The 13,420-nt window shown below is 39.9% G+C and overlaps 2 protein-coding genes across 2 annotated transcripts; one reads left to right on the top strand and one right to left on the bottom strand.

The window, feature by feature from the left end:
- Nucleotides 1-3,964: 3,964 nt before the first annotated feature.
- Nucleotides 3,965-8,994, top strand: hpdb (4-hydroxyphenylpyruvate dioxygenase b). The gene is made up of 14 exons (XM_022219931.2): nucleotides 3,965-4,032; nucleotides 4,138-4,164; nucleotides 4,358-4,420; nucleotides 4,640-4,744; nucleotides 4,861-4,903; nucleotides 5,435-5,517; nucleotides 5,602-5,691; nucleotides 5,807-5,910; nucleotides 6,024-6,101; nucleotides 7,065-7,227; nucleotides 7,335-7,406; nucleotides 7,491-7,613; nucleotides 8,477-8,593; nucleotides 8,725-8,994. Exons 1-14 carry the CDS (start codon nucleotides 4,030-4,032, stop codon nucleotides 8,833-8,835), a joined length of 1,182 nt encoding a protein of 393 aa, XP_022075623.1. The 5' UTR covers nucleotides 3,965-4,029; the 3' UTR covers nucleotides 8,836-8,994.
- A 638-nt stretch (nucleotides 8,995-9,632) lies between these two features.
- Nucleotides 9,633-12,694, bottom strand: LOC110969772 (histone-lysine N-methyltransferase SETD1B-A-like). Its single transcript, XM_051950995.1, has 6 exons — nucleotides 12,288-12,694; nucleotides 11,789-11,955; nucleotides 10,879-11,004; nucleotides 10,382-10,501; nucleotides 10,041-10,178; nucleotides 9,633-9,905 (listed from the first exon to the last, which is right to left on the bottom strand). Exons 1-6 carry the CDS (start codon nucleotides 12,589-12,591, stop codon nucleotides 9,732-9,734), a joined length of 1,029 nt encoding a protein of 342 aa, XP_051806955.1. The 5' UTR covers nucleotides 12,592-12,694; the 3' UTR covers nucleotides 9,633-9,731.
- Nucleotides 12,695-13,420: the final 726 nt, after the last annotated feature.

Genomic DNA, 13,420 nt, shown 5'->3' with positions numbered 1-13,420 from the left:
CCCAGGACATCCGAAAAAAATTATAGACAAACATCTTAAAGGTAAAGGCTATAAGACCATCTCTAAACAGCTTGAAGTTCCTGTGACAACAGTGGCTCATATTATTCAGAAGTTCAAGACCCACGGGACAGTAGCCAACCTCCCTGGACGTGGCCGCAAGAGGAAAATTGATGACAAATTGAAGAGACGGATCGTTGGAATTGTATCCAAAGAGCCCAGAGCAACCTCCAAAGAAATTAAAGGTGAACTCCAAGGCCAAGGTACATCAGTGTCAGATCGCACCATTCGTCGTCGTTTGAGCCAAAGTGGACTTCATGGGAGACGACCAAGGAGGACACCACTGCTGAAAAAAACTCATAAAAAAGCCAGACTGGAATTTGCAAAAATGCATGTTGACAAGCCACAAAGCTTCTGGGAGAATGTCCTTTGGACAGATGAGACCAAACTGGAGCTTTTTGGTAAGGCACATCAACTCTATGTTCATAGACTCAAAAACCAAGCATACGAAGAAAAGAACACTGTCCCTACGGTGAAACATGGAGGAGGCTCAGTAATGTTTTGGGGCTGCTTTGCTGCATCTGGCACAGGGTGTCTTGAAAGTGTGCAAGGTACGATGAAATCTGAAGACTATCAAGGCATTCTGGAGAGAAATGTGCTGCCTAGTGTCAGAAAGCTTGGTCTCAGTCGCAGGTCATGGGTCTTCCAACAGGACAACCATCCAAAACACACAGCCAAAAACACCCAAGAATGGCTGAGAGAAAAGCGTTGGACTATTCTAAAGTGGCCTTCTATGAGCCCAGATCTGAATCCCATTGAACATATGTGGAAGGAGCTGAAACATGCCATTTGGAGAAGACACCCATCAAACCTGAGACAACTGGAGCTGTTTGCTCATGAGGAGTGGGCCAAAATACCTGTTGACAGCTGCAGAACGCTCATTGACAAATACAGAAATCGTTTAATTGCAGTGATTGCCTCAAAAGGTTGTGCAACAAAATATTAAGTTATGGGTACCATCATTTTTGTCCAGCCCTATTTCATTAGTTTGTTTTTTTTAAATAATTATGTTAATCAACAATTCAAAAGTGATGGCTGATTTTGATTATTTAATTTTCAATAAATTTTTATTTATTGTTACTTTTGTGAGTTTCAAGTGATTTCAGTGAGAATTGTGGGTTTTTCCTTCTTTAACTGAGGGGTACCAACAATTTTGTCCACGTGTGTAGATCATATCTTTATCTAGTGATTCTGCAAGACTCGGGTTGAGCTGCTGCTTTTGTTTTATAACAGAGCTTTTGCCTCCAAACTGACAGATCTGTCAAACCGACCACGTGATAAAAAGGACACGTCACCAAACGTCAGATGACGCTCTGAGGAAGACAGCAGAAGCTGTCGAAACATGTCACCAAGGTAACCAACTTTTTCTGAATTGTCGGTGTAAATAAGTAACAGTTTCCAAACTGGAGGTGTTGCTTGCTTTTAATAGCTCTTCTTCTCCGACACATACAGTAATTCATGCATAGCATGCAAAGATGTTCAAGATATTTTCTGAAAATATTTTTTACTTTGGTGACGAGAGCAGCATCATTAGTCCAGTCTAGTTGACAAGTTCTATCATAGAAGTAATGCAATCAACACCTGTTTTTATTATCGGCTGACTGTTTGGAGAGTTAGTTTCTGGAAAATCATTAAAAACGTATAATAATATACTCTGATCTACAGTCACACTGCTCCTATGATTCTAGATTGAAAAAAATAATCAACTATAAAATTGTTGCTCCCTGCCTTGCTGGGATCTTTCTGCATGGAGCTTGAATGTTCTCCCTGTGCATGTATGGGTTTCCTCAAGTTACTTAGGTGCAGTCATATTACCGATGCAGTCACTGATTTCCTTAGTGGTGGAGAATGAAGAGCAGGTACCATCGGAGTGGTAGATTTTGATTACACCGGGGTACAGAAAGGAATATCTTATCCCAGCCTCTCTCAGTTGTTTACGTGCATCCTTCCTCCTTCTCACAACCTCCATAGAAAAATCCTGGTAGAATGACACATTGCTGCCCTCCATGTTTAGTGTACCTCTGAGCTCATATCAAACTTGGACTAGAGTTCACCAGAGAGAATGTAGGAGACTCTAAAGTCAGCTGAAAGAAGCTTCACATGCTTAGTGAACATCAAACACTGAAACATTATCACAAACACAACACGTCCACCGTGAAGCTAGAGGTACTAGCTTCTAACTCACAGGACTCGTGTCATATTCCTTTCATTTGCTAATGCTGGACATAGCTATACTCCAAGGTGTGTTCAGGGACTTGGAAATGTTCTTGTATCCATCATCTGACCTTCTCATTTCAAAACCCTTTTCACAGAGTTTCTTAGGAGTATTTTTTTGTCTCCATGGTTTAGTCATATCCAATAGTACCATAGCTTCCAGATAAAGGTGTCTTTACAATCACTTGAGACACATTTACTGCACTCAGATCATTTGCATTTTATTAAAGTCAATTAGGTGAGTCACTTTCAAAGGGGGGTGGTTATGCATTCACTTCTTTTACATTTTATTCTAATTTACATTTGCATCCCCGTCTGTGTCTGGGATCTTTCTGCATGGAGTTTGCATGTTCTTCCAGTGCATGTGTGGATTCTTAGGGGACTCCAGGCCCCCCTCATGACCCTAATGAGGATTAAGCGGTGTATAAATAATGGATGTATGGATATAATTTGCATTAACTTGTAGACATGTGTTTTTATTTTGACACGAAAGAGTCCTTTTTGTAAATTCTTGTCAACAAAATCCAAATTAAACTGACCCATATTCAAGGCAATTAAAGGAGAAAACATCCAAGAGAAGTGGATGTTTTTTTTAATTCACTGTATGTTCCTGTAGCTTTATATTAGACAGCTTTGTTTTGTTTTGTTGTTTTTAGTGCTTCCTTGGATCACTAAATAAATGTTTAATGCATAACTGGTGACTGATTTCTAGCATGCCTTGTGCTCTGGGACCTTCTGGAAGGTTCTGCCATACCTGCAATGACTTTGCAATTTTTTTCACCGGCGAGGATTTTTCCGGGATATGATCAAATTCTTTGGAATCGTTTCAGAATACTTAGAAAGCAAAGAAGACATAAGGTTTAGCTGTCTGATGTGGAGACTGAAAACACATGTTGTGGTTGGTGCTGCACGGACTCTATGCAAGTAGTTTAATGCCTGCTGAGATCTGCTGAATGTAACACTCAGATTCAGAACCTTTATATTTAACATCTAGTTATGGCTGTGGATTTGTAAAATGCTCTGCATTTTTTCATGAACTTTTGCTTTCTTTTGTTATAAACTGTATAATATATAATGTCCATAGTGCAGTCTGGTTCAGTACAGTCTCATACACAGACACTGATATCTTTAAGACCACTTGCACTTTGCGTGTAACCACTAAATTATGATCATTTTCATTTTTGAGGATTATGGAAAGGCTTCACATTTACTGAATACGGGATGTGGAATGGGGTTGGTGGGATGGCCCCAGAGAGCCAATGAGAGTCCTGCATGAGTGAGCCTCCTCTTGCCACTAAACACTAACACATGGGTTTCCTCTTCTTTGAGGAAAACGCCGCTGTAACTCAAAACCTGTGTGGACAAATATTTTTTCTCTTTCTTTGCAGAATAAAGTTTGGGTTTATTAAAAAATAATTATACATCTTTAATAATTTTCTAATATATATACCGCAAGTATCCAGCTGGATATATTTCTTAAAATGATATTTAGTCTAAACATCATAGAGTTCTGCATCAAACTCACTGACAGTGAATGAAGGAAAGATGAGGTTTAATCAGACCTGTTGTGTGTTGACATGTTTACTAGTAATCCTTGCATAACAGCAAATGTGTAACTAGCATCTATGCTCTCTCTCCTCCTCCAATACCTCCTCCTTATTGGTGGGGGTGGATTCAGAAACTTCCTGCTCTGCTTTAAAATTCAGGCATTCACTGAAAATGTCATTCTGACAGTCGAGTCAGGTCATTAGGAGCAAGATGGTAAGTTTCCATTCAGGTTTTTTTCTCTTATTATATATTGTTACACTGAGACTTTGAGTTTTCATAGAAATAATATTCTACTGATGTGTTTTTTTTTCATGGTAGACAACATACACGGACAAAGGTGAAAAGGTAAATAATTAAATCATGTGTTGTAGTGAAGAGAGGCTTCTGAGCAATGCGGTGGAATCAGTAAAGTTTAAACAATAGTTTTAATAATCCAGGGTTTTTAAGTGTTAAAAAGCTATAGACTGTTTTCATTTTGTGCATTTTAAGCTGATAAAAACAGCTTCCAGCACTGATTCATATTTGTTTTTGTCTTCAGCACGAGCAGGGCAGGTTCCTCTGCTTTGATCACTTAACGTTCTGGGTTGGAAATGCAAAGCAGGTACGATAACAGTTTTCTGGTCATATAGACTTTTGTTTTTGTAACTGGAGAAAGCCATTATACCTGGGAATACTATTGGTCCTGCTGAGGGGTGGAGGAGACACAGCATGTAAAATACCAGACAACTGCAGCCACACTCATCACCAGGAGATGGCACTACCACACAGCTTAAAGCTTAATTTCATTTCAGCAAAAGCTAAAAATCATTGTCTTTAACAGGCTGCGTCTTATTACTGCAACAAGCTGGGATTTGAGCCGCTGGCTTACCGAGGTTTGGAGACAGGCAGTCGTGAAGTGGTGTCCCATGCAGTCAAACAAGGAAAGGTAAAGAAGCCTCAGAGCCTCCATCCTGGTAGTGAAGCACATCTTCATCCTGGTAGCTAGAACAAGAAAACCGAAATGTTTTCATCCTGCTAATGTTTTCACTTTGTGTTTAACAGATCATTTATGTGTTCTCATCTGCCCTCAATCCTGGAAACAAAGGTACAGCACTGATCCACAGCTGGGTGTAGTCACAGAAAATGTAGTTGTAGTCCCATTCAAATGGTGAAACAAGGGATTATGATAGAAAAACAGAATAATTCACTGGGCATTTATTAAAAAATGCATTTCAGATGCCACATCTCATCGTAGCAATAGATTGGTAAAAAAAAAAAAAAACAGCAAATTTTTCATCAACTTCACTCATATGTAATACAGTCACATCAGTATTTTGCTGAACCTTCCTGTTATTCTAAAAATGACTTACCTCTCGTGAGATGTGAATTATCAAACCTAGTTGTGCCCTTACAGTCCTTAAAACAAGTGAGGACAGACGGCATGATTGAAAATATACTTTAGTCAAAACACCAACCCCAAACAAGCCCTTTCACAGTATCCACATGTCCTCCAAAGTACATCACAGAAAGATTAGGAAAAAAATTAAGGAATAAAACATTTCAATTATGTATTTTTTACATGATTAAAATGAGTCTGGGTTCCTAAAGAAAATGTCTTCTCTCATCATTTCTCCAGAGATGGGAGAACATCTGGTGAAACACGGGGACGGAGTGAAGGATATAGCATTTACAGTGGAGGACTGTGACTTTCTGGTTGAGGTAATGCAGCAGATCTTACTTTACAGCTATGTAGTTTTCTTGTGAAGTTACATTTCATAACGCGTGAACATTTTCCACTAACAGACAGCCCGTGAACGAGGTGCAGTTATTGTGAAGGAGCCCCACACTCTGGAGGACAAGTATGGGAAAGTCAGGCTGGCTGTGCTTCAAACGGTAAGAGAAGAGTCTGAGTAAGAATCCTGTGAATTTACACTGAACATTTTCGACATTATTTTGATTTAGAGATTTAGAAAAGCCAGGATTGTGGGTTTGCTTCTGTTTGCTGCAGTATGGTGACACCACACACACGTTTGTGGAGAGGTCAGGATACAGCGGATCGTTCCTCCCTGGTTTCCATCCCCCTCTGTTCAAGGACCCTTTACTAGCCAAACTGTAAGTTATTCTAGTGTTGGTGTAATCAGAAAATCATAATGTGCATGTTTCTGCCTGAATCACAACTGATGAATAATATGTTTTTATGTTTTTGTTTCCTTCTTACATTGCAGGCCAAGTGGAAAACTGAACTTCATCGACCATGTTGTGGGAAACCAACCAGATGATGAGATGGTTCCAGTGGTGGACTGGTAATGGGCTCATAATTAGCTTTTGTAGAGGTTTATAAACTTGCATGTCAGAGAGCAAACCTGCTGTTTGTGCCTCTGTGTCGGGATGTGATCTGCAGAAGGCAGGGGGTGGATGAGAGGAGGAGTTAAAGGGTGTCGGGTTCTTACACAACTCTGCTCTTATGGCACGAGTCTGGGCTCAGCATGACTTTGCATTTTCTTATGTGGGTCTCCACATCTGGATCTTGTTTTTCCCCTATGAAAGGGTGATGAAAGGCAGTTCTCTGAATGAGCGAGCTCATTGGTTAGTCCCTGACAGAGGGGTGTAACACAGGCTGAAGTTTTTAGATGTGAAGAATCACTTTGGACTAGGTCATAAAAACTGATTGTGAACTCATTCATGTTTTTCAGGCCCCATTTCCTGAATTTACAAATTCAGATAATGGGATTCTCCAGTAGGGCTGCACAGTGAAGTAGTGGTTAGCACTTTCGCCGTGCAGCAAGAAGATCCCCGATTCAAATCCCAGGGTGGGCCTGGGATCTTTCTGCATGGAGTTTGCATGTTCTCCCTGTGCATGCGTGGGTTTTCTCCGGGCACTCCGGCTTCCTCCCACAGTCCAAAAATATGCTGAGGTTAATAGAATATTCTAAATTGCCCGTAGGTGTGAATATGAGTGTGATTGTGTGTCTGTATATGTAGCCCTGCGACAGACTGGCGACCTGTCCAGGGTGTCCCCTGCCTTCGCCCGAGTCAGCTGGGATAGGCTCCAGCACCCCCATGACCCTAGTGAGGATAAAGCGGTGTATGGAGAATGGATGGATTCTCTAATATAAAACCCAAACATCAATATCCCACATATATGTTAAATAGAAAAAACTTATTTTCTGCTAGCACTTCATAAAGCACTTTAGGAGTGTTTGATGGACAACACGATGTTTGAAATTTCCCAAGTCTTTCTTAATCTCTGGTTCTTGATTGAACAGGTATCAGAAGAACCTTCTCTTTCACCGCTTCTGGTCAGTGGATGACAAGCAGCTCCAGACAGAATTTAGTGCCCTGCGCTCCATCGTCGTGGCAAACTATGAAGAGACGGTGAAGATGCCCATCAACGAGCCTGCCATGGGCAACAGAAAGTCTCAGATCCAGGCATGGTCTTCAGAGTCTGCTCCTTTAAAACACACAGATGCAATCAAATTGAAGCCAGAGTGACAGTATGTGATACAGGAACTAAAAGCAATTTTGTTGACTTACAGGAGTATGTGGAGTACTATGGAGGTCCAGGAGTGCAGCATATCGCCATGAATACATCTGATATCATCACTGCAGTAAGGCTAATAACACACTGTAGTTATCTTTGTGTTTGTGATTAATTAGAAATGCAACAAAACCGTTCTCATGAATGCCTGCAGATCCGTAACCTAAAAGAGCGTGGGATGGAGTTTATGTCAGTGCCTGACACCTACTACAACCAGCTGAGGGAGAACCTGAAAAACTCAAAGGTTAAAGTCTTAGAGGACGTGGACGTCCTGCAGGTCAGAACTAGACAACATTTTAACAAAGCTGGTAAACTGATGCTGTGTGATGTTTATGTTTTAGAAAGCTAGAATAACCTAAATGTCCAGGTAGTAACCATTTCTTGTAGCCCAAGTCTTTGAAAGATAATTACTTTTATTGGTACTTTTGAAATGCATGTGGTGATTCATTCTCCAGTCACAGTGAGTTTTCACACACAAGTTAATTTTAAAATTTTGGGCTATTTTGTTTCTATGACATACCTTCTTTCAGACTAACACGAAGTCCAAAATAAACATTATAGTGTTTATTTAACAGCACTTTATCTATTTCCATATTTAGAGTTCAACTACAAAACATATTTTTGAAGGCTGATTTCTCAAAATGAGTTTTATTTCTCCAGTACACTGAGCTAAAGGTCTCTACTTGAGTAGCCCAAACATACAGATCTTTCATTGTTGGTCCTATCCAGATTTTGACAGAAGAGTTTATTCATTTATTATTCATAATTCGATTTATAGAACATTTGGCTCCTAAAAGCATTTTTTCTGGTGTAAACAGTGCTATATGATTTATTATATGGAGTGATCGAATGAAACACCCAAATCCCACTGATTTGTCCACAAAGCAGAATAAAAAATTTGAACCAGGCTTCAGTCAATGTTCAGCTTTCTGTTCTGTAAATATATGCAAGTTAGTGATTTTTAATTAGACAATGCCTCTTTTGAACAGTTAAAGATAAATTTCTAGTTACTTGTAATGGAACAAGTAATTTTTGTAATATTAAGAAATCACTCAGCAACAATTCACAGCAATACATCTGTTAAAATGTTATTTACTTGTCATGTCTCACCTTGCATATGAACATCTTACTCATATCCAGGAACTGAAGATCTTGGTGGACTACGATGACAACGGTTATTTGCTTCAAATCTTCACCAAGCCAGTTCAGGATCGTCCCACCGTGTTCTTGGAAGTCATTCAGAGACACAACCACCAGGTGAGGGCGCTACTGGACAGACAAACGCTGAAGACACTATTCAGAACAATCAGTTTAATAATGTAAGGACATCTATTCTAGAATCACGCTGTCATTTACTGCAAATTCATGTTTTTTTCCCCCCACTATAGGGCTTTGGTGCAGGGAACTTCAAGTCTCTTTTTGAAGCTATTGAAGCCGACCAGAATGCCAGAGGAAATCTGACTGTCCTGACACCAAATGGCATTTCAAAAAACATGTGAAGCCAGTGTTAATTCACTTTACAGCTCTGATAGCTCTCAGTAACCATCAATTAATTACGACAAGTACACTGTCTTTTCAGGGTCCTGTTTATTTTGTTTTTATACTCATAATATTCTACAACAATGCTCTGATATTGTGAAATACATAATGAAAATATACCAAGTCTGTGTCATGAAGTTATTTTATATTTGTGTGTTTTGCACATTTTAGTACAATTAATCATAAATATTATGTCTCAGTTTATCCGTCCTGGTGTTTATGAAAGATCTTCTGAGTCTGAAATAATCATCAAGAGTGCATAACAACTTAAAATTCATGATACAGTGTTTTATAAAACATTAACATGAAAACCGTCATGATTGAAACGAGCTTGACTCAGGCAGAACATCATTGAAGCTCTCATTAATTAAAACATTTAACTATACAATTCTGTTATTTGGACAGTCAAGTCAACAGACTGTTTATACTACTATAACTGAGATCTTTAAAATGGCATCTGGAATAAACATTTTCACCTCCTGTTGAAAGAAAACGTTTTCAATGTGTGAACTGATTGTTGGTTGTGAAGAAAATGTAGTTTTGTAATGTTCTACCAAAACAAAAGAATCATTCTGTAGCAGACCTGCACTGCTAAAGGACAAAATTCTTGGTCCTATTTCTGAATGAAGTGCTGTTTATTGTGCCAGTTTATTAAGTCATGATTCACTGAGCAGCAGCACCACATATCTGCAGTCCTTTCATGAGTTCCTCTGTAACCTCCAGACAGTTACAGACTCTACAATTCTGCATAGTATTTTAAGAAGTCACAGTTCTGACACATCTTCAGAGTTTGTGTTTAGACTGTACAGTACCTCAGGCCACTGTGGCTCTTGACATAATTGGGCCACTTAAGAGATCAGTTCAAGGAGCCTCGGCAGCTATCTGCTCCACACAGACAAGGAATCTTTGTGTCCTCAATGGGAAACTTGTAGTCATATGTAATCTCTTCATGGATGTTTATTGGCTGCCGGGAGTAAATCACTATCTTCTTGTGAGACTCCACAGTGATGATCTTTGCATAGCAGTTAGGCTTTAAGACAAAATCAAACCAAACCTTTAATGAAACTGGAAATATATTAAGCACCAAGAATAATAAAAAAAAACCAACATAATTTATTCAGAATTATTTTAGTCTCAAACCACAGCAATACCAGTTCTTACTCACATTGCAGCTGTGGTTGATAAACCTGGCTAAGTTCCCACATTTGGTGGCATCAATGATGGTGTCCTGATCAATCCGGAACAAATAGCTGCTCCCGATGCCCTCCTCCTCATATCTCTGCTCCCTCATGTCAGCGATGACCTGATCAGAATCAAAACACATTCATGAATGTTGTTTATCTCAACCACTGCGCTCCTGGAAACTACCCAGAACAGCAAAAGGCCCCAGTGGAGCAGAGGGGCAGGTTAGAGACACAATCACGGGGAAAGTGGTTCATGGTGACACCGGGGGAGCTGCTTGTATTAGGAATTTGTGTCTGCTCCTTCTCATAAGCTTGAGTTTACCTGTCTGATGATTTGGCCCACGTACTCAATCACCATCTCATCTGCTGCTATGGGCTCCATCGCAAACAGGCCCCACTCATGGATGTGACTCCGGCTGAAGCAAATCCTTTTCTTTCGGAACTGATACAAGATGATACGAAAAGATTTACGACAAAATGTTTTCCATTTGTTAACAAGTAGTTCAACTCTCACTATGACATAACTGTGGTCTTAAGGTAATTATTCAAAGTGATCAGAGCAAAACAGATTCTGTAGATCACTGCTCTGTCTACAAATATTTTGATATTTATGCATGTATTGTTTCAGTTATTATAACCAGGTTACAGACAAATATAGAAGCAAATGATACATTAACCAAGCCAAACACTGGTAAAAGATTGCATTGTTCAACTGATTTTTGTTATCCTGGGATCTAGGCGTTTACTACTTGCTACTTTCAAGTTAAATTCTAAGTTTTTGCAGTTTAGCTTACTTATTTCTACTGAGAGCTCGCTCACCTTCAACTGGTTGAACTTGACCAAGTCGCTGTCACAGCTGAAAGAGGACAGCAGGCGTCGCTGTTCAGACCTGAAGTCAGATCCGGCACGCAGTGATGCAGGCTGCTGGGTCGGGATGCAAACACCCTGCTAAAAAATATGCTGGCACTGAATGGAAGACACTGCACGCTGACATAAGTTCTTATTTAATGGTGAGTTTGTAACATCTGTCCAGAGATGACAAATGAAAAATAGTGTCTTGGTTAACTGTGGCATATTTACAGCAACGTTTATTAACCCTCCTGTTGTCTTCATTTACGCACACCAAAAAATACTGTTTACTTGTCTGAAAAAAATCCAAAAGTTCAGCAAAAGAATTCCCCAAATTTCTGAAAATTTGCAAAAGCTTCAGGAAGAAAATTCCCATAATTCCTTTGAAGTTTCCCTTACAAGTTTTATAAAAAAAATAATAAATCCCCCAAATTTGGCAAGAAAATCTTCGTAAATATTTTCCAAAAATATGAGTAAAAATCTTCAAAAACAATCCTAAAAATATCTAAAGTGATTACATCTATGCCAGTAAAAATTTCTAATATTTTCTTTAAGAATATTCAGAAAAAAATCTACAAAAATCCAGTGAATTTCGCTGGATTTTGGTAGATTTTTTTCTGAATGTTCTTAAAGAAACATTTTGTTTATATTTCTATTTTTTCACCAAAAAATGTTAAAAGATTTCCCAAAAATGTTGAAAATGTGGACATCAGAAGTTTCACTGTGAAATTTTTTTCCCCCCCCACATTTTCAAACTTAAAAACGGGTCAATTTGACCCGCAGGATGACACGAGGGTTAAAGTACAATGTCCCTGTCAAATCAATTAATAAATAAAAAATAATATCTAAATAAATCATAACAGCTTCTCCTCTTCAATACCTGAGCACTTGTAGAGGGAAGCTCAGCAGCCAGCTTTGAGTTGTTGAGGTATTTCATTTTATCCTTCCTGCTGATTTTGTAGAAACCTTCACTGCGAGCAGAGCCGGTCCTGTGGCTTGGCTGCCAGAGTTTGAGTTCCTCAGGCTTCTCTGTGAGGACCTTCGTCAGTGAGCAGCAGTTAAGGATGAAAAAGAAAGAATATGACACATAGTACAGTTCTGCATCAATAAGCTAAGGTTCCTTGTATATCTATATTCATTATTAATGTGAAAATGGATGTTTACATTGTTGAGGCAATTCCCACAATTGACAGCATTTCTTAGGATTTTCACTTTTTAAAAAAATATTAGGCTTTAATGTATTTAGGGCACATATGGAATTATAGAATTAATCTCAGAAATGTTAAAGCATTATAAGATAACCGCACCCGTTCACACTTAATTTACTGTACACTCACTATGTAATTTCAACTTAACACGACACTCTGTTAGAAGGATATGAGGGTGAGGTATCCAGAGGGTGTCACTGAGCCACCCAAAGCCATTGTCCTGCTCCTGCAGCCTTTCATAAGTGCTCTGCAGCAGCCTTGCATCTTCTTCATCCAGGCCCTCCTTCCAAACATTGTGAAGGATCCTCCTCTCCTCACAGAGTGAACGCCACCTGAGAGGACGACGAGCAGAGGAGAGCGAACCAGTGATTCTTTTCCGTGATCTTCTTCGATGACGGGCTCTTCTTCTCCTCTTCAGCCTCCGCCACAGTTTCTGCCTCATTAAGGATTTCTCTTCATCCAAAAGGCCGGGCATGTTCTCTAACCCCTGCAAAGGCTTCGCTCTCACACCTGAGCTGGTCTGCCCATCGCTCCCATCAGAAGAGTTGGATGCAGATTCAGAGAGGCTGGATGGAGAGGACACTGTGACGGGAGAACCTCTGACAAAGCCGTTAGACAACAGAGGCAGTGAGGTGGTCGCCCTCTGTGTTTTCCTCTTGTGGACTATGGCTCTTCGGGGCAGGATAATGTCTCTTCCAGGCGTTTTTGGGGCTGTGATATATGGATTGCTGGACGAGTGCAGAACTGCTGGTGGACTATTTAGAGATGAGCACACTGTGGTACCTTCAGCCATCTCTCTGCCAGGTGTTGCTGGAACTCTTGCAGAGCTGTATTGAGTCCATACACTTCTTCCTTCTCTACCAGGAGTTTTAGGCATCTCCTGGTACAATGGACATGAGGCTGAAAAGACATCAGAAGAAGCTCGGATGAGCTCACTGTTTGCTGGAGAGAGAGAGAAGACCTCCTCTGCTTCATTTGAATGTTCACTTTCCAGTTCAGTCACTATCCCTTTGCCTGGAGTTTGTGGTCGTTCCACCTCCTCCACAGTTGGAGATTTTGGTTTGTTTTTTATCAGAACGTCAGGGTCGCTGTCCACCAGGCAGCCAGTAGGAGTGAGAGGCCTCAGGTTTTCTATGTTGTCTGCAGGCTCTACTATCCACTCAGGGATCTCCATCTCCACATCAAGGCCTGGCTCCTCTGCTACAGAGATCAACAAGGAAATATTAAAGAATCATATTTACAGGGTGGGCCATACATTTACATACATAGGAAAATGTATAATGTATATTTTTTTATGTTACAGA

This window comes from Acanthochromis polyacanthus, chromosome 7 (genome assembly GCF_021347895.1).
Source record: "Acanthochromis polyacanthus isolate Apoly-LR-REF ecotype Palm Island chromosome 7, KAUST_Apoly_ChrSc, whole genome shotgun sequence".
Classification (NCBI taxonomy): Eukaryota; Metazoa; Chordata; class Actinopteri; family Pomacentridae; genus Acanthochromis; species Acanthochromis polyacanthus.
This window is presented reverse-complemented; position numbering and strand designations above follow the sequence as displayed.

Bases quoted from the DNA above. Each gene is read 5' to 3' on its own strand.
- hpdb (XM_022219931.2), top strand. The intron at 4,904-5,434 runs GTACAGCACTGA...TCATTTCTCCAG, and splicing joins CCTCAATCCTGGAAACAAAG to AGATGGGAGAACATCTGGTG. The intron at 7,407-7,490 runs GTAAGGCTAATA...GAATGCCTGCAG, and splicing joins CATCTGATATCATCACTGCA to ATCCGTAACCTAAAAGAGCG.
- LOC110969772 (XM_051950995.1), bottom strand. From the start codon at position 12,591: ATGCCCGGCCTTTTGGATGAAGAGAAATCCTTAATGAGGCAGAAACTG. The intron at 11,005-11,788 runs GTATTGAAGAGG...ATTTTTTAGCAG, and splicing joins TTCCCTCTACAAGTGCTCAG to GGTGTTTGCATCCCGACCCA. The intron at 10,179-10,381 runs GTAAACTCAAGC...GATTCTGATCAG, and splicing joins TGGGCCAAATCATCAGACAG to GTCATCGCTGACATGAGGGA.